This window comes from Anopheles arabiensis, chromosome 3 (genome assembly GCF_016920715.1).
Source record: "Anopheles arabiensis isolate DONGOLA chromosome 3, AaraD3, whole genome shotgun sequence".
In the NCBI taxonomy this organism is placed as follows: Eukaryota; Metazoa; Arthropoda; class Insecta; order Diptera; family Culicidae; genus Anopheles; species Anopheles arabiensis.
In genome coordinates this window covers 77319353-77346848 of record NC_053518.1, presented here as the reverse complement: position 1 = coordinate 77346848, position 27496 = coordinate 77319353, and the positions used below count along the sequence as shown (strand labels likewise).

At 40.5% G+C, this 27496-nt stretch overlaps 1 protein-coding gene and 1 long non-coding RNA gene across 2 annotated transcripts; both read left to right on the top strand.

The window, feature by feature from the left end:
• Positions 1–5754: 5754 nt before the first annotated feature.
• LOC120904346 (oxidative stress-induced growth inhibitor 2-like) lies at positions 5755–8886 on the top strand. The gene is made up of 2 exons (XM_040314263.1): positions 5755–6149; positions 6230–8886. Exons 1-2 carry the CDS (start codon positions 5770–5772, stop codon positions 7287–7289), a joined length of 1440 nt encoding a protein of 479 aa, XP_040170197.1. The 5' UTR covers positions 5755–5769; the 3' UTR covers positions 7290–8886.
• Positions 8887–11799: 2913 nt separating this feature from the next.
• Positions 11800–14445, top strand: LOC120904350. The gene is made up of 3 exons (XR_005739741.1): positions 11800–12052; positions 13546–13677; positions 13774–14445. It is a non-coding gene; the product is annotated as an uncharacterized LOC120904350 (long non-coding RNA).
• The last annotated feature ends 13051 nt before the right edge of the window (positions 14446–27496 follow it).

Sequence of the window (27496 nt, the reverse complement as noted above, 5' to 3'; positions counted from 1 at the left end):
AGACTCATCGCAATGATCATGAGATTACTTCCAAAAGATGAAGATGTTTGCCATAAGAAATCGATGCCTGCATTCATGTATCTTCTCGACCATACAACAGATCTGGGCAGTGTAGATGATGAGGGTCGAAATCTGCTCCACATGACTGCTCAAAAGGGTTGTTTCTTCATGCGGCATTGTTTGATTACTATTGGATTTGATATTGGGTCTTTGACCATCCGAATGACCACCATTAAAGATAAGTTGCCTGAGAATCAATCTGACGAGTAAAGCGATTACTAAAGAGTTTGGCAAATTCTGAAATGATATTTTGGGTTTTCGAAAACTGGAAAATCTGATTTTATTCATTGATTTCTTTTAACGTTTGGCAGCATAGAGCGGTCTTATAAATTGCGTCTTATTCGTCTTCTTATTGCGTCATAAGAACGTGTCAAGCAGCTTTCAATTCTGTTGGTGTCGTAGTTCTCAATCATCAACTGATGATCTTTATCGACCTTTTTATGGTAGTAGTCCGCTTGTATTATATCCCTTAATTGAAACACGAAACAAATGCATCCAAATGGACGTTTATTGTAACCAAATTTATTGCCGTTCTTGATGACATTTTGCTTACTACCAGCACTTAATTGGTAATAAGTTCTTACACGCTATAGTGAACATAGACCACGAAAGCACTTAGCTCAACGAAAATAGCTAAAAAATATTTAAAACAGGTGCCTTACTCATATGAGTACAATTTTTCAAGTACAAGGCAATGCAATTTATGCAGATTGTAATGTTGATGGCCGATCCCGTGGTACAGTCGTCGATTCGAACGACTCAATAACATGCCCGTCATAAGTTCAACCCTATTATGAAGCGTTTCTCCGCAGCAAGGAGTGGCTATCCGGCTAAAATGAGTTATTGATCAAGGAGGTCCGTCAAAATTGTATCTGATGCGATGAAAAGATCGAAAAAGATCAGAATGCATAGTTTAAAGCAGATTTTTAGAAATATCATACCTAACCTGTAGTGCATTAAACGAAAGCCTAAAGAAACAAATAATAGTGTTATTCTTCAGTAAAGAGAGAAGTGAAACGCAGAGTAAGGGTATCACAGTAGAAGTTTGAAAATACGTTGTTTTTTTTTTGCAATAAACACAAAAAGTATGCCCTAGAAACGTGAGGTTTGTTTCATTGCTCCATTCATTCAAATTTCATTTCGAATGCATCTTGCAAGGCAATGTATCTTTTGTTTTTCATGTATTATAAAACGTGTTTTAACACTTTCTTTTATTTTTATAATTTCGTTTGACATGTATTTCATTTATCAGACGTTATCTTACTACACGTATCACCAGACATTGAATCGTTTATATACACCTTTACACTTATGGTTCCCTAAGCATGATTACTTGGATCATTTTTAGTGCATTGCGCTAGCAACATTTTCACCTTAGCACCAAATCGAAACAGGCGAGAGCACAATATAGAGCATAAGGTGCCTGTTAGGATTCATTCATAATTTAAATTAACGGAATGAGGAACTACCGTTGTGCGGGTTTTGTTAGTTGGGAACGGATAGGATTGTGTCCGTCAGGAACGACAGGCTCTAGAGAAAGGTATATAAGAAGCAAGGATAATGTATTTAGAAGGTTGATTTTTATCGCTTTTGCTGGGCGACATTGTGGGGGACATCTGTCACTCTCTGCATACAAATTTCATTACCCCGCACCACCTCCCGATTTTTTATACCGGAGCCCCGGAAGAGAAATGTCAAGTCGAGAAATGTCATTTTGCTCTGAACAACTTCACCTTGTCATTTATAACACCTTGATAAGAAGTTTGAATTTTGTATCGTTCTCTTTTTGCACTGCAATTTCAATCAATAAAACACAACGTAGAAAAAAGCAGAAAACAGACCCAATCTTTTGGTCCCAACAGTGCCTTTGAGAGACTTGACGAAAATAATGCTCGCAAAATACGACGATGTGACGAAGATTACATTTCCATAGCCAAATGTAAACGACTTCAATAAAAACGTGTAATATCACTAACTAAGCAATAAGAAACAGCTATGAATACAACTATTACTTTGTCAATAAAACATCCCGAAATATATTCTGAAAGTAAAACCTATCTATTCACGTATTGTCCAATCACGTGTTAATAAGGTGTCCCCTTTTCTTGGGTGTCCCGGGCTCTTTCTCTCGTGTTGACAGTGCGACGTTTTCGACATTGCACTATGAGCATTTGACGGCTGGAAAAAAACAACAGATAACTAAAGATTCAATTTTAGTGAGAAATCGTTATCGTTATCTGATATAAGTTCGATGGATTGTGGAAGTTTGTACCCTAGCTAAACGGGGTTCAAATGATAACAACGAGAAAAAAGTACCAGTAAGTGTGTTGCTGTAATATAATGGGGGTGGTGTAAAAACAGTAACTCGTTCCAAATGGGTAATTCATCACGCCGACCAAGCTATTCAAACCAGTGCTGAAATATATCACTAACACTATCAACAAAACCCATGACTGAAACAAAATCCATGTCTGCGTCGCGTGCTCAACTGTGATGATTGGAGCTGATACTCACACAGCTTGTGTGACCGGATTGGTGACCGTTTTTCAACGAGCTTTTGGTAAGTCAATTGTCTGGCGATGAAGATCGCGATGGCCATGACATGCTTGCTAGTCGTCCCATGCAACGAAATCAGCATGAGCCTCGGTGTGTCTGCTTTGTTGGGCAAAACGAGAGAGCATGTTTCTCTTATTAGTTGGAATAGTCCCAAGCCCTCTGGAGTTGTCGGGACAGTCGGCTGGTAACAAAATTGGCTGGATCCACCAGCATTATGTACGATTTCTCGATCCCGATTCACTTATCAAATTTCATTCTGGTCCAACCATCTGTTATCGAGACATTCAACTCGAATGTTCCTTAGCATTGTCCAAAGCTTATCAATTTTTTTGGTAAATTCCTTCATAGTTGAATTACTCAACCATTACCGACCGATTTGAAGTCCGTCCCCTCAAATGAAAGACCATGGGGCCACGGACATTATATTTACTTTTTGGATACTATTTAGATACACAAAACTGTACTATTTTTAGTGTTTTATCAGAATATACGTAATTTTCGTATTTTTCATCGTATTTTACACATTATTGTTGGATTTTGAGTAGGAGAACTAGGTTTAATTTTGACCATTTTTATTCACACATAGAACAAAAGATAAAAACACTTTAACACATATTATATGGCTGCAATTTCAATCGCCAGACACTATAGTTCTCGTTTGTAAAGGTACAGTGGTGGATATTCAAAATCGAACACTATTTAAGGAATGTTTCCTGTTGATAAGAAAGCTGATAGAAGCGATGTTACAAACTAACGAGAAATCTTCATGCTAAGTGCTTGCAGCAAAATTAGAGAGAAATTAACAATGCTTCAGTTCAATGGTTGTCGAGCTGCCTCATCAACAGAACTATGCAGGTTTAAAATAAACTGCTCGTTTTCGGCGCCTTTCACCAACGCTTTGGAAGTACCACAAGGGAGCATTTTTGGACCACTGGTTTTTCTGATATTTATAAACGACATCGTCTACGCGCTTCCAAACTGCAAGAAATTACTTCATGCCGACGATTCCAAGAGTTTCACGCCTGTTTCTGATACTGACGACTGCTTGAGACTTCAGTACTGTCTGCATAGCTTCACTTCTTGGTGCAAACTAAATCGTTTGAGTGTCCTCGTCAACAAATGCTCAGTGATTACATTCTCGAGAACGTATACAGTACAGAACAATACAGTACAACTATAGTCACAGCCAAACTAGTACAATATAGCTAGAATAGAAACAATTCAAAGAAGGTTTTTACGCGCATTGTTCTATCGTTTGCCTTGGGCCCGCGATTGTACTTATCCCAGTTACCGCACTAGGTGTCTCCTTTTTAGACTGGATTCCCTCCAATATAGTCCATTCTTGAACATGTTGACATACGTGCACCTAGTCGAATCCTTAGGTCAAGACCACTATTTTGTACTAATGTTATTTCGGCAGAGTTTGTCTCAAATGACCCGGTTTCAAAAATGATGATTTCCTATATACAAATTGCACTGACGATTAAATGTTTGTGTAAACAAACTCAAGTCACTCTTGCGCAGCGTATTTTAAGGAGATTTTTTTGTAAATGCTTATTTTATGCCTTTTGTTTTACCACTTAGTTGTATTGTAACGTATAGAAATAAGATGTGTATGCCAATAGTGGCTCGATGACTGAAACAAATAAATTAAATTAAGGAACCACATCAAAACCTGGTTGCACTTTCTGCATTGCTACGCCTATATCAAATTCCTTAAATAATAAAATGTCATAAAAATTAAGCGGTAAGCTTCTTCTAGCTCCTTTCCTTTGTTTTCCTTCATATCCCCTTTCGTTCTCTCTCTTGTTGGCTTGCTCACGATAAAGCACGTTGACGTGACATGACCCGGTAAACAATCATTCTGCACGATGGTCCGTCCCTAGCTGCAGCCTCCCATCCATGTGGACACCCGATTTCCGACAGATCTCGCTTCACCTGGTCCAGCCATCGCTGTGCTCCCCTGCGCCTTATGCCGAACTGGGGATCGCTGTCGAACACCTTCTTGTTGGGCATCCTCATAACATGCCCCAGCCATCGTATCCTGTCAGCCTTCGCCACCGTCAGGATCAAGATCTTTGAAAGAGAACAGGTCGATGCGTTTAGAGTAAATTGACACAAAGCCATGGGACAAAAAGCCATGGTAAAGCACAGTGGGACATGTACGGTGCCGTTTTAAGACTAATAAGCTTTTGTTTCCTCCGGAAAGACCGATGCAAACGGTGGTGATTCGTGATTACAGAATGGCAAACAATGAAAAAGTCTATCAATGTTTCTGAATACAAAGTGGACTCAAATTACTTCTTCATATGTCTCCATGAGTGTTTGGCCGCAGCAAATTGAATTTTTGGAATATTCTTTATACAAAATTCGTTCGTCTATTACCCGTTTTTTGTAAACACTTTTTCATGAAACTGCAGCATAGGTTCGACACCCGACACTATTAGACTTAGCAAATTAGAATTAGATTAGAATATCAATGACACAATTATTAGTATAACATCCACTATAATTATCTGCAGCAATTTCATTACATCCTAGACACAAACCGCACTAAGGCTAGAATGAAACAGCTAATGATAGAATGAAATAGCATGATAAGTGGCGTGATCGTATTCACCAACACACTCAAAAGAAATAGTTTTTACAAGTATAAAATTTTAGATTAAACATTATCAGAACATAAATTACTGTAATTAGATGCACACAAATATTTGACATAAAAGTGCAATATGTTCTAATCCGAACCAACTAGTTAAATAGGGAAAATTTAATAGAGTTCATCCAATTGCGCAGTAGGATAATACACATGGAAGGACGATACTACCTAATGTACGCAAAAAGTCACGTACGCATAATGCAGGAGATAGAGCAGGATAATTAATTGTAATCATGCATAACGGAGCGGATAAGCTAAATATGCCCATAAGCGTAATGTAATTATTTCGTATAAAAGGAAGCTCGCGCGGAGCTAGAACGGAGTTAGTTGTTGTATCAGTTAAAATCACGCAGTCCAGTCCGCCGCGCAAAAATAAGTTCGCAAATCAGTAGAAGCCAACCACGCTGTTAAGTATAAGTAAAGTGGCAAAATAAAAGTGAGTTTGTACAAAAGTGCAAATACAACCCGTCTTAAGTCAGGAACGGCACTAAGTGATGACAAGTTCACTACAAAACTGTCAAAAGCGAGCTGAAAATGACAACCTAGCAACGGGCTTTGCATGGACCTGTTGTCTTCCTAAGACCTTGGCCAGGCTGCACGGTTCGCCGGACAGCTCAGCAACCGGCAAGGTGAATGTCCAGCTGCTTTGCCCCCCGCGCCGCAACCTTTCGCTCAAGCGGCAGGTGTCCAAGGAGGTGGAAACGCGCGCACTGATTTCGCGCGTCGCCCAGTACTACGCGAGCTACGTCGCGGAGATGGGGCTGGAGCGGTACTTCATGAACGAAACGATCGTGACGACGGTGGTGCCGCTGGATGGGAAGTGCGAGACGGTGCTGCCGGAGCGTTTCCGCAACGGCCGGTGGATCGTAGCGGGGTGAGTCCTGTCGGGCAAGGGCCTGGGCGTGAACTTGCTGTACTAAACCCCATTTGCTTCTTTCCCTTTCCACCCGTTAGATTCAACCGAATGACGAACAAACGGTTCGCGATCGTGTGCCAAAACCTCGTCCTGGCAAACGGTGCCTCCGATCTGGCGAACCGGCTCTGCGTGAAGGGCGAGGGGCTGGAGATGCCGTGGGTGAAGTACGAGCTGCCCCATCTCGAGCGGGCGCTGGAGCAGTACGACGAGCCGGGCCGCTCCCAGCTCAAGCCGGTGCTGATCGTGGGGGCGGGGCTGAGTGCGGCCGACGCCGTCACGATCTGCCGCTCGTCCGGCATCCCGGTGGTGCACGTGTACCGCAACCGGACGGCCGGGCTGGACAAGATGCTGCCGGGCAACGTGTACCCGGAGTACCACGAGGTGCACAAGATGATGAAGGACGCGAACCGCAAGCACGACCTGTACACCCCGCTGCCCGAGCACACGCTAGTGGATCTGGCGGGGGCCGGCCGCGTCACCGTCCAGCACCTGAAGACGGGCGAGCGGCGCGTGCTGGACGTGTCGTACTGTGCGATACTGATCGGGTCCCGGCCCGACCTTCGCTTCATCGCCACGCTGACGAAGCCGGCAGCGGGCGGGGACGGCAACGCCTGCCCCGACTCGGAAACGGAGGACGACTTCGGGCGGCCCCCGGTCCAGCCCCTCACGATGTGGACGTTTACCGAGCAGCTGCTGACCTCCTGCCTCGGCCGGAAGCTGTACTGGCTGAAGCACATGTGTGCCAAATGCAAACACATCAACCTCACCGATAAACCGCGCCACCAACATCACAAGCAGCAGCAGCAGCACTACAACGCACCGGCGCTCAGTGCGGGCGGCGGTCACTGCCAGCATCAGCTGGGGGCGTCCAATCTAAGCGCCGCCTCGGGGCTGGGCCTCGGCGAAGATCCGACCAAACCGATCGACTGCAAAAACAATCCAATCGAGGTGGATAAGTACACGAACGCGGTACTGCGCACGGCCCATCCCGGCCTGTACGCGATGGGACCGCTGGTGGGCGACAACTTTGTGCGCTTCATACCCGGCGGTGCGCTCTGCATTACCGCCGCCCTGCACAAGCACACGGAAAACGATTGATGGGCGCGGGGCAGCTGCTAGAACCGGCCCCGACGACTGGACGTGGGTTTCATTCAATTTGTGTGTGGTTTTTTTTTGACTCCCGCTGATCGAATCGGGCCCCTCGCGAGTGGGTTTTTCGATCGTTATGGGTATGGGTTCGCTCCCGCAAAGTGTCTGCAGTGCGTGGCGAAATGCGTCCATTGTTGCCGTGGGAGATGAACGCGGATCCAGCACAAAAAAGAAGAAAATGCTAACCGATAAATTGTGTTATTAGCATCATTATATCGGCACCAGCGTCACCTTCTGCCACACGGGAATGAGGGTTTTCGTTGGACGAATAACGACCCGACTGGTTACGATGGGTGAGGGAGCGTTAAACACGTTGATTGATGATTGGGACGGCGTGGATGATCAGTTCACCGAATACGTCAATTGAAGCTGCCGCTGTTAGTAGCTTGTCGTGTGTGTATATATACATTTTTTTAATCTAATCGACCGAAGTTCTAATCGCACGTAATGCTAATACTCATGTTTTACGGAGCGGTTCTGTTGCACCGTCGTACGGCACGGCAGCAAGTGTAGTTCAATTTGTTTGTATCAATCAAAGGAAGATTGTAGCTCGTTTCGGGTGCAGCAAACCCGACTAGGGGAAGAGGCAGTTGAAGAGAGTAGTTTTCACGTAGATAAATTGTTTATATTATTTTAAACTTAACGTTTTTTCTCCCTAATGTCCTTCAATCCATACCGAGATGCACTTGGTTTTCGCACCCGGGAAGAGGGAAAAACCCCGCACAACAAATCCACCTTGCATGCCCCAAAAACATTCCCAGCGCACAATCTACGCCCCACAAATACTCTACTAGGGATAGCACTAAGCTTCCGGGCTCGACGAGATACGGCGAAACTGTTAGAGCCGACCGAAGGGCCGACACAATATCCGCCTTGCGCGGTGTTCCGCTTTAATGGTAGCTTCGGTCTAGAGTTTTTCTTTGCCTCTTTCAAAGCTTCACTTCGGTTTGGAGTACACTTATTGCCCGTCTGTGATTTAGTTTCGGCTTTACTTATGTAGAGCATTTTGCGTTAGAGATAATTTATTTTTCATGAAGCAATCCACGCTAGCACACACTACACATCGACCCGGTCTAGTGAGACAGGATCGGTGGTACACGCGATCGAAATGCTTTTGTTTTACATTTAACACGGTTGAGTGTAGTGCGGTGGGCCTCCTTATTTCGTCCGTAGTGTCCTACTGCCATCGTTGTAGAATCCCATTTTGTAGCAAGCGAACACTAGCGCGGAACCTAAACCTGCCTTAGCCGCTTGGTACGAGTCCCATCCAACCACCCGATTGCAGTTGCTAGAGACGACTCTCATCATACTTTCCTGTTGATTTGACAGAAACACAAGGGCAGGCAGTTAGATTAGGAAAGCGGGATGTAAGCATATACCCGGTTCTATATACATACATTTACTTCCTGCTACCGTTGCAGGCGACGTACCTCGGTAGTGTAGGAAACGGACCCAACCTGTAATTACCAACGTGTGTAACATTTTGTGCAGATGTGGATGTATGCAAATGTTGGAAATAATGTGTAAGAAAATTCAAACAAACCAACCAACCAACCGCTCTTCAATTTAACTCTCTCATGTATCGTTCCCGTGCCGCTGAATGCAGTTTCCCGTTGTGCGAATATTGTACACTCGTTTTCTTACGAATGTAACCGAATTCTAAAGTAATTACGTTCATCCTAGGTAATGCACACCCGATTGCAGGTGGATGAGGTGTAAGAGCCGTTAGTGTGAGATCGAGTAGGAAACCTATATGAACAAACCTAGTAGCAAGAGGCGACAACCTAGAGACTGATCTTTGTACGTTTTAGAACTAGTCCACGAGTACGTTCGGGTGCGATCGAAAGCGATCCGTGGTAATGCGCTCGAACGAACCCGGCATATGTTGTACTTTCCAATCGTTTTCCACCGTCGTGTAAGCGTTGCACTATTTCTTTTTCATTGATTATCCAACCGCTTCGTTTCCATACATCTACAGTTGGAGGAGTGAAATTAAAATTGTCTTTTATGCAATTCAAAACAGGGTAGACTCAAAGCCAAACGCCAACATATACAATGCACCCAAACATACACACTTTTACTGATCTACTCTACCGAAGCACCTATCGTTTCACATGTTGCACATATAAACTGTTACTTAAATTGTATCATCACGATATCATCGTCGTCAATCGTGTTAGTGTGTGTGCATGTGTTGGTTGGAAGGTTTGGAGAATGGAGAGTGTTTTGCTTTTGTTAGCCATCAATAACCCTTTCTTATCGTAGAGAGAAGATTATAGAACTTGTAAGAAATTATAACACATTCTCCCTGCTTGCCATGCACTCACCAACGCGCAATCGACACTATGGAAAACAGTTGGAAAACAAATCAACAAACACCCCGCAAATCAAACGTTGCGAATCAAAACATTACGTCTTTAGCGTAAGCTGTTACGTTTTGCTCTTCTTTTATGGAAATTTGAAAATATAATACAGAAAAAAAGAAACTCAAATAATCGTTAGCTGGTGCTGGTGGTTTTCCACTTAAATATAATTTAAATGTCCGAAACCCTTTTATTTTGATATTATTTCTCAAATGCATGAGAGATGCTTCTGGGCAGTTAGGAGGCTACATGTGGTGAATTCCGCTCCAATGGGGCTTGGCATTTGGTAGCCATATGGTAAGGTGGTTTGCTGCCATACATACGGTCTACCATTGGCCAGTTATGCAATTCAGAGCTTTACTAAAGCCTATGGATGTTTTGGGTATCTTCATCTTCTTCTTATTTGGCTCAACAACCGTTGTCGGTCAAGGCCTGCCTGTACCACTTGTGGGCTTGGCTTTCATTGACTAATTGATTCCCCCCATAGCAGGATAGTCAGTCCTACTATGGCGGAGCGGTCTATTTGGGGATTGAACCCATGACGGGCATGTTGTTAAGTCGTACGAGTTGACGACTGTACTACGAGACCGGCTAACCGTTTGGGTAGCTAATGGCATTAAATTTGAGCTCCTAAAAATCGTAAAATTATAAAGCCTTGTGGATTTCTATAGATAGTGAAGTCCATAGAGCAAGCAAGATTTCACGCATAATACCTCCTCAGATTTCGCTGCTGATGACGTTGTCCGCAGTGCTGCAAAATGTCACTGTCAATGTCATACAAAGTTCTGACTGAAACAAAATCCATGACAGCGTCATGTACTCAATTGTGATAATCAGTATCAAAAATCCTGACTGAAACGAAATCCTGTCAGTGTCACGAGCTCTACTGTGATGAGCAGAAGTGAGACTAAAACAGTTGTTGCGACCATCACACGCTTGGTGACATTTTGTGCAACCAGTCATGGGAGATAAGCCGCGCGTTCGTGTGGTCCCAAGCAACAAAATGGGTATTTTGTTGCTTAGAACCACTCGCCAAGAATGTTCCAAGAATGTCGTGATTATGGTAGGGAGAAAATGTCATGACCAAGTGAGGGATCAACAGTTGAATGCTGCAACAAATGTCACCAACCATGTGATTGGCCACACCAACTGTTTGAGTCTCACCTCTGATCATCAGAGTTGAGAACGTGACGCTGACATTCAGTTTGCTTCAGTCGAGATTTTGTATAATTAATTTAATGATATTTTGCGGCAGTGCTTTAAGTAATTTTGAGATGCGACTAACAAAGAGTCAGGAAAGTATCGCCATCAAGGTGGAATGTATAATGAGGTGTAGTTATAGCGCTTTTGGCGATCCCCCCCCTGGGCTCCGACTTTGACAGATGGTTTTCCGCTTGTATATGTATTGATGGATTGTTTACGTTTTGCATGGTCAATATTTGGTGGAAATCAATTTGGGTGAATATTTTAGTTTATTAGAACACAGCCCGTGATTTAAAATGGAAATTTTAATTCCAGAACTTGAAGCGTTCGCCAAACGCGGAAAACTAACTGTCAGTTTTCTTCGTCGATTCTTCTTCCACCTAGCTGTCAAAACGGGCTTATAACTTGACCTGATATCTTTACGGTCCTTGATCGCCATATTAAGAGTACCCCTGACAAACCCTATCATGCAACAAGGAATCTACTCATGTCAAAAGAGAAGTTTTTTTGCGATCATTTAAATGACAGGATGCATAATAACTTAACTGTACATGAAATCTCATATCTATCCAATCTCATTCAATCATGTTTTGGGCTAGATATAGATAAGTGACTGTAGTTATATGTAGCACGTACGTGTTTCAATGGTACATTGATAATGGAGTCAAACTTTGGCCAGTTATGTTACGCTAGGTACGAAGCTTATTTTATGCGTACTGGTCACTGTGTGAACAGAGGTTCGAGCGTTATCGCTCAGGTGGGATTACCAGTAAGCAATGGTGCAAACACCAGATAACGATATTCTACGAATTTTAGATACATTTTGTAACCTAATCAGCTAAAGACGGTCGAAAGAAGCGATAAGTTTCATACCAACTGTTGAAGTGTACACACCTAGTTGGTGAACGTGAATGAGCAATTGCTATTCAAGTGTAACTAAGGACTGAATTCTTGAAATGATTGTCAATTTCTCACATGTGAGAATAAAACTGTTGTTCTGTGTAAACATGGAAAAACAATGCGTGGTATGAATGATTGACGAATGAGCCAGAATTGATCTGTGAAGAGTGAGTTCTTATTAGTGAGTGAACTTTACTGAGGTTTTTGATTCGATAACGTTGATAGAACCATCCCAAACAGTGCTGTGTAAGTAAATGGCTGTGGGATTGAAATCGAGCGTTGAACCACGAGCTTTTCGATGTGAAGTGCTTTTAGATGTGTCTTTTTAAACTCGTGTAGTCACTCACCATCCAAAGGACACATCGAAAGCTCTTTTGAGACATTACTTCTCTATTCAATTTGAAAAACACCTGTTGCAGGCGAAGTTTTCAAAGATGAATTACAGTTCTGGGAACTGTACTCAAACATATTTGAATAAATGACTATGATCGGGACACCCGTGACGCTTTTATTACCTAACATGACCAGCAAGGGAGGAACGGTTGAGGAAAACGACGAGTTGTTTGTGATGGTTTTTCATTGAAATGGCCTGTGAAACGCTTCACAATAATTTTTTGTCCAAATGTCGCTCAAATGAGGGAGAATTGGTATAAATAGGAATGAGGAGATTGAGATATTGAAAGTAGAATAACATTTGATAATTGTATTCGATATTGCTGCATCATCAAAAGCTATCTGCGCCATTCCCATTTCGTTTCACAGTTTCACAAACAAAAATTGTGCGAGTTCTTTGGGCCACACATGTGGTTCTCGCAAAGAACTAGAAATTGTAGTTGCTAAAACATACGGATGAATATTTTAACGGATGAAACTTGACTGGATGATCAAAAACACATACAGTAGCGGCAACCTAGTGTCGGACACCTCATATTTTCACCTATTATCTGACTTTGCGGCACCTTGGACAGATATCTTTTAAAATCTCGGAACACCATGCATAAATGTGATAAAAGGTATGAAATGTATGCGGTCCATTGAAAAGCGGATGTCAATTTAAAGCAAAATGGCCACGTAGCTTGCCAATATTAGCTTATATGAAGCTAAAATCATTTAATACAAGATATTATTGGCCCATCGACTATTTTGGGTGGTCATCTGCGTATTACATAACCTAGCCCAAGCGCTCTACGGTCCGGATTAACATATTCAAATATCAGAATAATTTTGCAGAAAGTATTATTGGGTTTTCATAATTTTATAGTAATTGAGACATACATAAAATATGCAACATCATAGAGGGCAAGAGCTTTTCAATCTGTCCCAGGCTTGTTTAGCTAACATCAGACGAAAGCAACGGAACTTTATGAACAAAAGTACGTGTTTCGTAATTATGTGCTACTCCACCACTAGAACAACTGCATGAGCATGTGTATAGCAATAGAACTATGAACTACTTTCAATCATTCATCTCATCGTGAGTCGTCCTCTCAAGTTAGGAGTTATTCAAGGAGCCTACGGGGCTTGAACCCATGGCGGGTACGGTATTAAGTTCTACGAGTAGACGATTGTGCGACGGGATTAATTAATGTATTATTCATGATAATAATTAGTATCTCAATTATAATCATAGCTTTTATAGGTTCAGGATTATCTTTCAACCCGAAGTGTGTTTGAATGTTAATTAAGTGAAAAACGTTTTTCACATAACTTATCATATTTTATTTTATCAAATATCGTAGGATACAGTACAAAACGATCCAATGGAAACATGAGTCAGCTTTCATCACGTTTTTTGAGGACCAAGTTCTTGCGGAAATCTTACCGAGTCTAACATCTTGATTGTTTTAGGAAGCTACTCATCTTTATCAAAGGTAAAAATACGTTTCCACATAAAACGAAATTAATAGATCTTATATCATTCAACCTTAAGCTGCAGCCGTAATATGTTTATTTTACATTGCTTTCAGCAACGAAATATGGCCCCTACCAATAACAAAAGATCCCCCTTACAAGGCGCCGCTTACCACATTCGATTGACGATGATCATTCTTTTCCGGGCATTCGCATTGCACCGCCAAGGAAAGTTGCCCCAATTTGAGTTGAAGATGGAGGTTCCAGATGCAGGAAAGTTCGACGACCTGGTGTTTCGCTACACATCGCCATCGATACCGGAAGGTACTGTCTACATACAAGCTAAACATAAATATCCATCCGAAAAGCCAAGGAAATCGAAAAAAATACATCCAAACCATCCGTACACACCAACGCGAAAAGAGCGACCAGCCATTACGGAAGGAACGCTGCTCACGAAATGGAACTCCAATGGGCCATTTTCAATTTCTAAGTACTTCATTTCGTACCTGGAAGGATATGAAAGATCGACCACAGGTTCGCATACATACCTGCTGTGCACTAATGCAACGATTGACAACAAATTGAAACAAAAATTAACATTACGGCCACAGGACAGCAGCGAGATACTTTCCTTTTGCGACGCCATAGGAGCAACGTGTTACAGATTCAGCCCTGAGGAACAATTTCATGCTCTGACTGATGCATTACGGCAAGCAAGTATAGAAAAGCTAGGACAGATGCTCGTACTACATGTTCGTTACAACACAGAAATTAAATCCAATTATTCTTCGTTAAACGTATTCGTCGATCTGATTTCTGTGTGTGTCGAGGAACTAGAAGAAGGCAAAGGGAAGTTTAAACTAAGCCAACGATTACTAACTGCATATGAGTCATCAATCTTGGGGAAGTTGCGAGCTGTTCTTAAGAGTGAATATGATAGGCTTATAAAAGCGAAGCAGTGTGACAATAGTTGTGTTAGCTGGGAAGAGATGCAATTCATGATCGATAAGTCCTTCTTTCAAACCAAGGGTCCTCCGACTTCCACGCACGACGAATCATTTTTCTACGATCAGGTGAATCGGGTTATACAGAAATTTTACAAAGAGTTTATGCTTGTTTGTGGATCCTTGAACGGGAACCAGCTACACAACAGTGTTCTAGAAATAATGCCACACTGGGTCGACGATAGAAAGACAGCGCATAACATTATGTTCATGCGACTGTTTGATTCGATGAGCTTGTCCCAGCCTATTTCTATGGATTTGAACTATTTGAAACAACAATTTATCAGTATGAAAGTGAATTATAACTTTTCTAGATTCCAAATTGAATCACAGTGTGACCTTAGTCAATGGCAATATATGTATCGATACATTGTGGTTCGACCAGATCGACTTCAACACACTGAACTGTACAAGTTTCTCAGCGATGAGTCCGCTTATGAACGTTACCAATATTATACCACATTGGATATCGTAGTGTATTCCCTTATTGCATCTCAGACCGTTGCATTGCTTCAATGCAATGCACTATTCATACACTATGCAGCGAGTGATTTTGAGGAAGATATACGTGATGTACTCCGTGGATTATTTGAGTTCTTTGCAGAAGTAGATAAAATCTCTTACACCATTATAATGACTATTGATCGGTCGAAGAAATCGATATTGCCAGAAGTTCAAAGATATGCCAAAGAATATAAGATAAAGTTTATAGTAATCGAAGAAGTACTAAAAGCACGCCCGGATGAAGAATGTTTTTTCGTACGTGATCTAACCGAAAAGGCAAGACAAAAGCTGTACGCAAAATATTGCAAAACAACATTAAATCTTTTTGGAACCACGATATCACTGAGTGGAATTGTAAATGATGATGATGGCTTAAGCTTCGTGTGTAAGTTCTTGTACAATTATTATGAACTAGATCACATTGAATATATCGAATCGAAGGAACAGAACTTTGTAGCAATCAAGCCAAGGTATATTTCACGAACCATAGTTCCATATGTTGGAGAAAATGCAAAAGATTCAGAAGTAGAGGAGAATAATTTGTATTTCACTTATTCGGTCGAATATCAAACAATATTCCTTGACAATATCCGGTTCAGGAGCTATAAGTTTTCTCAAATGATCGCATCGGTTTCATCCGCAAATGATGATGTACAATATGCCATTCCTGATGTTTTCAAGCAGCACGATGAAACGAAAGTACATTTGTTACTTGATGAAGCAGGTGCAGGAAAGTCAACATATTTCACATGGCTTACACATGCTTTATCGATCGATGATCCTTCACTGTATGTTATTCGAATGAATGCTTCACAGTATTGCACCGATTACAAACGATGGCAAAAATCTGACATTAAGCTGCTTGATGATATCGCCATCGTTCGATTTATTTACCGTTTGATCCACCTTACCCATTTTGTTCCTAACGTTTATAGCTTTTCGATTGAATCAACGGATGTGTTCCGCGACCAAGCTGATCATGCTGCAGAGCTATTGACGATAGTCAACGGAAAACTTTATGTCAATACATGTAAAACAAAAACGTTAGAATTAACATTTGCACAGTTGATCGAGCTGAAGGTTTTCCAGCAGAAGTTCAACCAAAAACAACTGATTATCTTATTCGATGGGCTTGACGAGACTGCTCCTTTCTATAAAGAGTTCGTAGTGCAATTCTTTGGAAGGCTAGCAAGATTGGAAGGTATTCGAACTCTGTTCATCTCAACTAGACCCTATGATTACATGGAACAGTTAAAAGAACATTTTCTAACTGCAGAATGCATTATCTCAAGCTTTTATCACAGCACGATCAGCTGCAATTTGTTCACAATTATTTGATGCACAAACTAGAAGGTTATAAACAATGCGACGTGAGTAAGCGGGATAAGGTTTTAGGTTATCTTTATTACGTGATAGTAGAATATTTAGGAAATTTGAAGCGTATACCTTTATTTCTTAATATGGCATGCATTATAAATCTACCAATAGCACAAAAAAACATGGACTTAAGGCGCCGTACTATTCCAAAAGCGATGTTTTATAAAGCAAATGTAGATCTTTCAACACTAATCGAAAATTTCATCAATCAAAAACTAAAAATTTTATGCAGTCACAAAAATGGATTACCGGAATTCATCTTAGACAACCCTCACCAAAAGGCAATAAACGATAAGTTTTGGGATAAAATTAAAAAACGACACATTTTATTAGCAATGGTGGTAATGTTTGACCAAAAGCAAAGAGGGGTACTTTTGACATCAAATGAAACCATCAACATGAATAACTTCATAAAAGAAGTACGTGAGGGCATTGAAAAAACAGGAATCGTTACACAAATTCATGATGAAATTCCTCAGTTTACTCATCGAATATTTGCTGAATACTTTGCAGCTTGTTGGATGAACGATAACAAGAACCGCATGAGAAACGAGAGTTTCTTCCATTCGTGGTCATATTGGAATCCTCAACTGCATCAAATGCGTGACTTGTTCAACCGAATCATTCTAAGAGTAAGCAAAGATAATTATCTTCACATGGCTGTTGTAAATCAATCCCTTGGTCTAGTTCGCGAGATACTGACAAATAATCCATCAACTGCATTGGTGAAAGATGCTGTGGGTCGATTGCCTCTACACTTGGCAGTTACGTACCCATCATTGGAAATAGTAAACTTGTTGCTCGATACGATGTCTATTAAGGCCATTAACACAACAGACCATCTGTTTGGATGGAGTGCCTTGGATTACGCATTCGCCAAACTATACGAAACACATGTAACAAGAGTATTATCAACTGGAGCGACAGTCAACGAACAGATACTTCTTAAACTGATACTTTCTAACAACTTGTATCAATTGTTGTATTGGCTACATCATTATGGAGAATGGCTTCAGTCAAATGAAAGTTCCAAACCAATTGCAAATCGTCTTTACATTCGTGTTGTCGATTACTTACTCAATGAACAGCGTATTGACATCTTTTCTCGTCTCGAAGAACTATATTCTAAAACAGTGCTTGAGTTTTGCATAGCCAAAGAATTCCTGGAAGTATTCAAACAATTTGTATTGCAAATCAACGATCCTGCTAAGATTTCTGAGCAAGAGTTTACTCGCTTCTTCAAGCTAGCATTCGAAAACAATGCTCACAAAATAATAGTTCATTTTATCGAAGATTGTGACATTCCTCTACCTCAAAGGAACAACATCGCTGGGCTTATTTCTGCTCTCAAATATACCATACAAAACAACAAGCTTACCTCATTCAAAGCTATCTTTCAACAACTCTGTATTCAACAAAACATTCCTATGAACGAGGAAAAATATATTCCTGACTACTATTTTGCTCCAATCATTCCACCACTGAACGACAATCTTTCTCCTGAGGTATGTTGTGTACTCTCATCTAGCAACGTTCGATTACCGTTGCCTGAATATCACGCAAAAGATATCCTGCATGATGGATACGTTCTCGAAGCTCTTCTGGCTTATTCAGTCCACGAGGGAAACATGCCTATGCTCCGATACATTCATCTCAAGACCAATATGACCATCACGAACAGACTCATCGCAATGATCATGAGATTACTTCCGAAAGGTAGAAACGTTTGTCACAAGAAATCGATGCCTGCATTCAAGTATCTTTTAGATCATACAACAGATCTCGAGAGTGTGGATGATGAGGGTCGAAATCTGATCCACATGACTGCTCAAAATGGATGTTTCTTCATGATGCATTGTTTGATTTCTAAGGGATTTGACCCGGCTACAGTAAACGCATCAAATGGCTGGAATGTGTTTCATTACATTGTTTGGTATGACAAACAGAATCGTTCGAGTAAAACCTTGAAGTATTTGTTGAAACATTGCAACATGGTTTGGTTCGATTTGTTGGATAACATGCTACACAGGAACGACCGTGAGATGACTGAGAACTACTCCATTCAAATTGCTGGAGCTCAATACACAACAAATACGATCCGGTTAACCAAAAACCAATACGGCTTGCTGGCATGGATGTTTTTGACTGACAAACATTATGCAGCCAAGGTGTTGAATGACCATGAAAATCAGGAAGCTTTGAAATGTATGAAACTCATATTTGAGAGCAATGAAAAGACTATGTTCATCAAAGAAGTTCGAAATAATATTCCTCAGTTTACTCATCGAATATTTGCTGAATACTTTGCGGCTTGTTGGATGAACGATAACAAGAACCGCATGAGAAACGAGAGTTTCTTCCATTCGTGGTCATATTGGAATCCTCAACTGCATCAAATGCGTGACTTGTTCAATCGAATCATTATAAGAGAAAGCAAAGAAAATGATCTTCACATGGCTGTTGTGAATCAATCACTTGTTCGAGTTCGCGAGCTAATAATAAGTAATCCATCAGCTGCATTGGTGAAAGATGCTGTTGGTCGATTGCCTCTTCATTTGGCAGTTACGTACAGATCATTGAAAATAGTAAACTTGTTGCTCGATACGATGTCTATTAAGGCCATTAACACAACAGACCATCTGTTTGGATGGAGTGCCTTGGATTACGCATTCACCAAACGATACAGAAGTAGAGTCCCAAGAGTATTATCAGCTGGAGCGACAGTTAACGAACAGATACTTCTTCAACAGATTCTTTCTAACAACTTGTATCAATTGTTGTATTGGCTACATCATTATGGAGAATGGCTTCAGTCAAATGAAAGTTCCAAACCAATTGCAAATCGTCTTTACATTCGAGTTGTCGATTATTTACTCAACGAGCAGCGTTTGGACATCTTTTCTCGTCTCGAAGAACTATATTCTACAACAGTGCTTGAGTTTTGCATAGCTGAAGATTTCCTGGAAGTATTCAAACAATTTGTATTGCAAATCAGTGATCCTGCTAAGATTTCTGAGCAAGAGTTTACTCGCTTCTTCAAGCTAGCAATTAAAAACAATGCTCACAAAATAATAGTTCATTTTATCGAAGATTGTGACATTCCTCTTCCTCAAAGGAACAACATCGCTGGGCTTATTTCTGCTCTCAAATATACCATACAAAACAACAAGCTTACCTCATTCAAAGCTATCTTTCAACAACTCTGTATTCAACAAAACATTCCTATGAACGAGGAAACTGATATTCCCGAGGACTATTGTGTTCCAATCATTCCACCACTGGACGAGGATCTTTCTCCTGAGGTATGTTGTGTACTGTCCTCTAGCAACGTTCGATTACCGTTGCCCGTTGGACTATGACCGTTGGAATATGATGCAAAAGATATCCTGCATGATGGATACGTTCTCGAAGCTGCTCTGGCTTATTCAGTTCACGAAGGAAACGTCTCCACGCTCAGATACATTCATCTCAAGACCAATATGACCATCACCAACAGACTCATTGCAATGATCATGAGATTACTTCCGAAAGGTAAAAACGTTTGCCACAAGAAATCGATGCCTGCATTCATGTATCTTCTCGACCATACAACAGATCTGGACAGTATGGATGATGAGGGTCGAAATCTGCTTCACATGACTACTCAAAATGGTTGTTTCTTCATGATCCATTGTTTGACTTCTAAGGGATTTTATATTGGGTCTTCGACCATCCGAATGACCGCCATTAAAGATAATATGCCTGAGAATCAATCTGACGAGTAAAGCGATTACTTATGAGTTTGGCAAATTCGGTACTGGTATTTTGGGTTTTCAAAAACTGGAAAAATATATTTTATTAATTGAATATGTTTTACGTTTTGCCACCACAGAACGGTCTTTTAAATTGCGTCTTATGTTTCCAGCTTGCGTCATAAGAACGTGTCAAGTAGCTTGCAATTCTTTTGGTGTCGTAGAAAATTGGGTTCTCAATCATAAACTGGTGATCTTTATCCACGGTTTTGTATCAAGGATCCGCATGTTTTATATCCATTAATTTAAACACGAAACAAATGCATTCGAATGGACGTTTTATAATTGTTACCAAATGTATTGCCGTTCTTAAATATGACATTTTGCTTACTACCAGCAGTTAATTGGTAATATGTTCTTACACTTGATAGTGAACATAGACCACGAAAGCCCTTAACTTAACAAAAATAGCTAAAAAATATGTAAAACCAGGTGCCGTACTTATATGTGTACAACTTTTCAAATGCAAGGCTATGCAATGTATGCAGATTGTAATGTTGATGGCCGGTCTCGTGGTACAGTCGTCAATTTGAACTACTCAATAACGTGTCCGCCATAAGTTGAAACCTATAATGAAGAGTTCCTGTGCAGTAAGAACTGACTATCCGGCTACGAGGTACTGAATAAGTCTCGAATTCCTGTACCGGTCTGCATGTCCACGTAATACGTTATGCCAAATAGAAGAAGAAGAAGAAGAAGAATACTGATGCGGTTGGCATAATTGATAATTCGTATAAAAGCAGCATTGAAGACTGAACGAAGCAATGATATGAATTTTACTGTGTCATGAATTAAAAAAAACCACCAATTTTGTGAAATAAAAAAAACTTCTAAAGCCTCAACTAAAAAAATAATATGAAATATGTATCAATGCAATATGCATCAATTTTTTTTCTGATGCGATGAAAACATCAAAACAGATCAGAATGCATAGTTTAAAGTAGATTTTTTGAAATACCATTTCACTTAACCTGTAGTGCATGGAACGAAAGCCTAAATAAACAAATGGTAATCTATTGAACCGTTTATTTTTAACTCTACACTTATGATTTCCCTTACATGGTTACTTGGATCATGCATTGCGCCAACTCCAAAGTTGAGAGAGAAAGATAAACAGTAATAGAGAAAGTAGGCAAAATTCCCTTTAGCAGCGAATAGAAACAGGGTAGAGAGTGTAATTTTAATTTTCTGGCGGCGGCTGGTGGAGGTTTTTTTGGTCATTGAGGGAATGGTAGTGGTGGATCTCAAATTGAAGTAGTTTTTTCACCGTTTTTCGATGCGAAAATGGATTCAATGCGTGCAGAACTTGTGTATCTACATCTTTAATACATCTTTTATCGTCCGTTTAAAGTAAAAAACATGGAAAAATAACATGTTTTCTGAGACGGCTGCAATTTGTTAGGAAAAATGCTTCGGTCAGCTGCTGCCAAGTACGCTAGTGAAAATCGAAACTACACCAGCGAGCATGATCAATGTAGCCTGGCCTTAAGGTGCATTTGAGAAAGTTAATGAGAATAATACCCTCAAAATACAGCGATGTGACGAGCATTACATGTCCACAGCCAAAAAAGTACGTGATTTAAACAAAAAATGTGTAAAAATAATTATAATATAACCAACCAAGGAATAAGAAACAGTTTGCTATGAATAGAATTTATACTGTGTCAATAAAACATTTCGAAATATATTCCGAAAGTAAAGTCACTGAGTTGCTGCCGCTGCGTTCGCCGGTGAGGGGTTGAGATGCCATTCCTCACTGCAGCCGTCGTAGACCTGTGAGAGGGGGTGAGGTCTAATCCCAAGGAACATTTTAAATTTTATCTTAAATAGTTTTAACTGTGTTGCTACGGTTATTCCATTAAGTCTTCCTTTTTTCATTTAAATGTCATGTATGACCTTATAAGGCTGGAAATAGACGAACCGAGATCATCGCGGTACCGCGAAAATCGCGTATGACTTGAGCTGTCAATTGTGTTATGTTATAATCACACCATCCATTCACTTGCAAGGCTCAACGAGAAGTGCCGGGTTTTATTCCTCATTTCTCTCCGTACAGTTACATGCTATAATATGCTATAATCTAGTCTAATCTAATCTAATCTATAATCTAATCTTAAATCTACAATAATGGATATAACAACTCTCCTCCCCTAAGGAAATTATAGATTTAGCCTTTGAGGCGCTTTCCTTAATCTTGTTGATGTACGTAAATATTCTGTGCTATCTGTTGGAGTCTCGTTTAGGGGTGTGTCTCTTGTTCGTTGGTTCGTTGTGCTGATGTTTTGGGGTATATTGTTTTCTGTTATTGGAGGGTACATATCGAAAGGTATTCTTTGCTGTGAGTCAAGATTACTCTCCTCCCACTGCATTCCTGGTCCGGGGCTCAACTGATCTATATGTCGTTTCCATACCCTTCCGTCGTCTAATTGTACTTTGTAATGGAGTGTGCCTATTTTCTCTAATATTTTTCCAAACCTCCACTTCTCATTATTGGACATAAAATCACGGGCTGATACCCTATCACCCACATCAAATGATCTAACTGTTCTTTCTCTCTCTTTATCTGATGTATGTTGTTCGGATCCGGGAATCATTGGGTCCAATTTTGATTTTAATTGCCTTCCAAAAACGGCCATAGCAGGGCTTTTCCCAGTACTGGGATGTGCCGTCCTACGATATGCCCATAAAATATTTTGTAAATGTAGGTGTACATCGGGTCTAGAGCATGATAGCGCTTTCAACTTCTGTTTAAATGTTTGAACAAACCTCTCTGCCTGACCGTTTGTTGCCGGATGGTATGGAGCACCCATTCTGTGTAAAATTCCGTTTTTCTTTAGGAACGTTTGAAAACTTTCTGATGTAAATTGTGTACCTCTGTCTGACACTAGCATGGCTGGTAACCCAAATGTAGCAAAGAATTCTCTTAATTTTTCTATCGTGGTTTCTGTTGTCGTGTCTGATATTATTTTTACTTCCGGCCACTTTGTTCCTGCATCTATAATTATAAGGAAATTAAGTCCCAAAAATGGCCCTGCAAAGTCTATGTGTATGCGTTGAAACGGTTCCACTGGTTGTTCCCAGCTATATCCTTGCACCTTTTGTGGGTTTTTTCTAACTTTCGCACAGTGCATACAGTCACGCGCTGTTTCTTCTATGTCACGATCTATAGAGTCCCACCAACAGTATGTCCTAGCTAAGGATTTCATTCGTGAGATTCCGAAATGACCCATGTGTAGCTCCTTTAATATTGTTTTACGCAAAGGTATTGGGATGTAAACTCTAATTCCGCGCATTAAACAATCGTTTTGCAAGCTGAATTCGGTTTGATCTATTCCGAATCTAAATCGACCCTCTACTGTCCGGCCTGTCCTCAATGCCCGTACTAGTTCTTGCACTGTAGTGTCTTTCAATGTATATTTTGCAACTTCTTTTGCCTGTACTGGTAGTGATTCAGTCTGATTGATTTGTAAGACATCGATCTCGTCTGCCTCGCATATGGGTTCGCCCTTTAACGGCAAGCGAGATATGCCATCCGCATTTCCGTGGTCTTTTGAGTTTCTATATCGGATTTCAAAGTTAAATGATTCTAAAAATACTGCGTAGTGTTGCATGCGCATAGCTGAGAGTGTCGGAAGCCCTTTTGTGGGGACCAAATCTGTGTCAATGGCTTGTAATCTGTTACTAGTATGAATTTTCGACCGTATAGATATTTGAAAAACTTTTTTATGCCAAAAATTACGGCGTACGCTTCTTTGTCAATCTGTGTATATCTTTGCTGAGTCTTTGTAAGGGTTTGCGACGCATATTGTATTGGTTTTTCGCTTCCATCTGCGTAAACGTGACTTAATACTGCCCCCACGCCGTAAGGCGATGCATCCGTGGCTAATATTAATGGTAGTTTTGTATCGTAATGTGTAAGCGCTTGTTTCGATTGCATTTCTGCTTTCATCCAAGCGAAAGCTTTCTCACAGTCCACAGTCCATTAAAAAACGAATCGATAATGGCTACATTTAATATCGAGCCGTTTGTGCACGAGAAGTCCACTTGGCAAAGATGGGTGAAGCGGTTTGCTGGTGCTGCTAAAGTGTTCAAAGTGGATCCAGTGGACGATATTAAATGTAGCCATTATCGATTCGTTTTTTAATGTATTGCCCGCCTCGTCGCCAACTGTTATAATCACACCATCCATTCACTTGCAAGGCTCAACGAGAAGTGCCGGGTTTTATTCCTCATTTCTCTCCGTACAGTTACATGCTATAATATGCTATAATCTAGTCTAATCTAATCTAATCTATAATCTAATCTTAAATCTACAATAATGGATATAACATGTTATAAAATCTGACAGATAGGCGAGATAATCGCGGTTCGTGTATGGAACCATCCGAGGTCTGGTGACGATTGAATGTGCCAAGAAGAAATATTTTTCTATCAATTTGCGAATCAAATTATTTATTTCACATAGTTTGTGCAAAATAAAATACAAAACTCATTTCTCAACACGAGTTTTCACACAAATCTGCCAGAAAAAGTAAAAATAATCGGTTCGCGCTACCGCGAAAATCTCAGCAATACCGAAGTTGGGTATCTCTGCGAAACAGCAGGCGCGATTGGTGGCGCGGAAGATTTGACAGCTCTACTGTTCTACAACTGTTATAAACAAAGCGCGAATTTCGCGGTACCGCGACGATCTCGGTTCGTCTATTTCCAGCCTACGACTATAAAAAAAACTCACTTAAGACTGAAAGGGCCCATCTACAGAACTCTGTTAAGACTACTTGTTAAAACCATTGCTAGTCCTTTAAGATAAGAGGCGCAAATAATTTATAAAAATTACAGCATATTGCTTTAGATTTGTCATTTAGAAGGCAATGAAACATTGAATATGAAGTCATAATAATGGTTAAGAATTACAGTGAACCCTCTCTTATTTGAGAGGCGATGGGACTGTCCAATACATAAGAGGGGTTTTCAAATTAGAGAGGTTGAAAGTGAATGAAAGGTCCATACAAACAAGAAAGATACAGAACATTTAGTATGCAGCCTTAACTGTTGCTATAGGAAACTGTGCATACGATTGCCAATTTGAGCATACATCATTCAATAACCATGGCAACACCATACACAAATAAGAGGGACACAGATTTCAGAGGTTTTCCAAATTAGAAAAACAAAAATGTACTGTAAATCAAGGGACTGTGCAAAATGTTAAAAAAAGAGAGGTTTTTCAAATTAGAGAGGTGTCAAATAAGAGAGGGTTCACTGTATTTGAGCATTATTATGTTGGCTTGATATTTTACTGTTGAAATCGCTCGCGTATGAGCAGAAATCTATGCCATGAAAATTTCACTGTTGAAATATATTAAAATATTCTAAAAAATATCAAGAATCTTGAAAATATCTTTATGATAGAACGATCTAGAAAATATCATAAAAAATAGCGCCTCACTAATCCGCATATTTTTAGTCAAAAAATACATTACTTAAAAAATACGATTTTTTAAACGTCCTCAATTTACTTCAAAATCTCATAATAAAAATGACGTAAAAAGTGGTTTGGAAATTGCCATTTTCCTATTTGTCATATAAATAAGTGGGTATATTATGCAGGTGGACTTATCCCGAACGATTTAACAACTACAACTATAGAAATGGTTTACCACATGGAGGGACGGTCGCTTGATGGTGTGGGTGAGTATGTTATTGAAATTTGTTGAGTAGCGTGCATTTGTACTGCTGCTTTGTGTCGTCGTAAACTTCTGAATCTCGTGTAATATAACTGTTCTGAGCTTATTTTGATGCTAAAACTTCAATCGCTGCTCGCAGATTGTGTGATGTTGAAACGCTACAGTGTAAAAACGTCCCTCGAGCTGTCAAAGCTGTATACCAATATGGCCTGGCGGGAAGAGCTATGAGCCCACCTCTATGTTATACCCACTTTGATATAAACTAGTTAAAATGGCCCGGTTACAGGGCTACGCAACGTTAATCGGAGGGCATATAAAAATTGCACTTCAATTAACCATTTTGTTTTTGGATCCTTTGTGAAAGATTTTTTTCTGTGTGCTTATATTATTTATATAGCCGGTCTCGTAGTGCAGTCGTTCACTCGCACGACTTAACAACATGCCCGTCATGGGTTCAATCCCCAAATAGACCGCGCCGCCATACGTAGGACTGACTATCCTGCTATGGGGGGGAATCAATTAGTCACTGAAAGCCAAGCCCGCGAGTGGGTACAGGAAGGCCTTGACCGACATCGGTTGTTGAGCCAAAGAAGAAGAAGAAGATATTATTTATAACATATATTGCAGTATATTGATTTATGATTTCTTAATTTTCTTTTACTTAATATTTTATTAACTAAATTGTGGATCGTGTACCCCTTGAAATACATAATTTATGTATCAAAATTCACATTGTTTGCGATAAATTTACGTAACCTTTCGGATCAGATGTTCCAGGTAATATAAAGTCCCGTGGTATCTTGGCATATGCCTTACCGAACCCCGGGAATATCTCATGCCGTATGTCGTATGACTCGCCGATGCAGAGCAGAAATTCTACGAACTCTTTCCGTTCTTCACCAAGGTCTGGGCTGTCTGTACACGCATGTTTTCCCGCAAATGCAATACCCTAAATTTGCCCCAAATCATGCTCCGCCGAATACACTGCTTCAGACCTTTACTGTACACGGATATTATAGGAACTTTGAGCGTCCAGGATGAGCGATAGCTTGAATGTAGAGTGTAGCGTGCTTTCCAAGGCCAGCAGCAGAGTAGCAATTCCATTCGAAGCCACTGCGATTGCAATTTTCGATTAAATGCAAGAATAGTTTCGGGCATAAACGGATTTCCGATGCCACCAGGTCAATCAAGGAAAAAACCTGTCCATTGTGTGTCTCCTCTGGATTGTTCTGTCAAATCGTAGCTGTCCACTGCTGCGGTAATTTCATCGCACCCCGTTCATTGTTCGTTGTTCAATCGGTTCACGTTTACAAATATGTTGTCCAGCTCATCGATAGCATAAGAGTGTTCCGCATCCACCAGGGAAAATATTTCGGCTGCGGATAAGGCGCATTGTAGAAAGTCTGGCAGTATCTGCACAAAGTCGTCTAAATGCAGCATGGTCGGAAATATCGTTAGCGCCTTCCGCGGCGT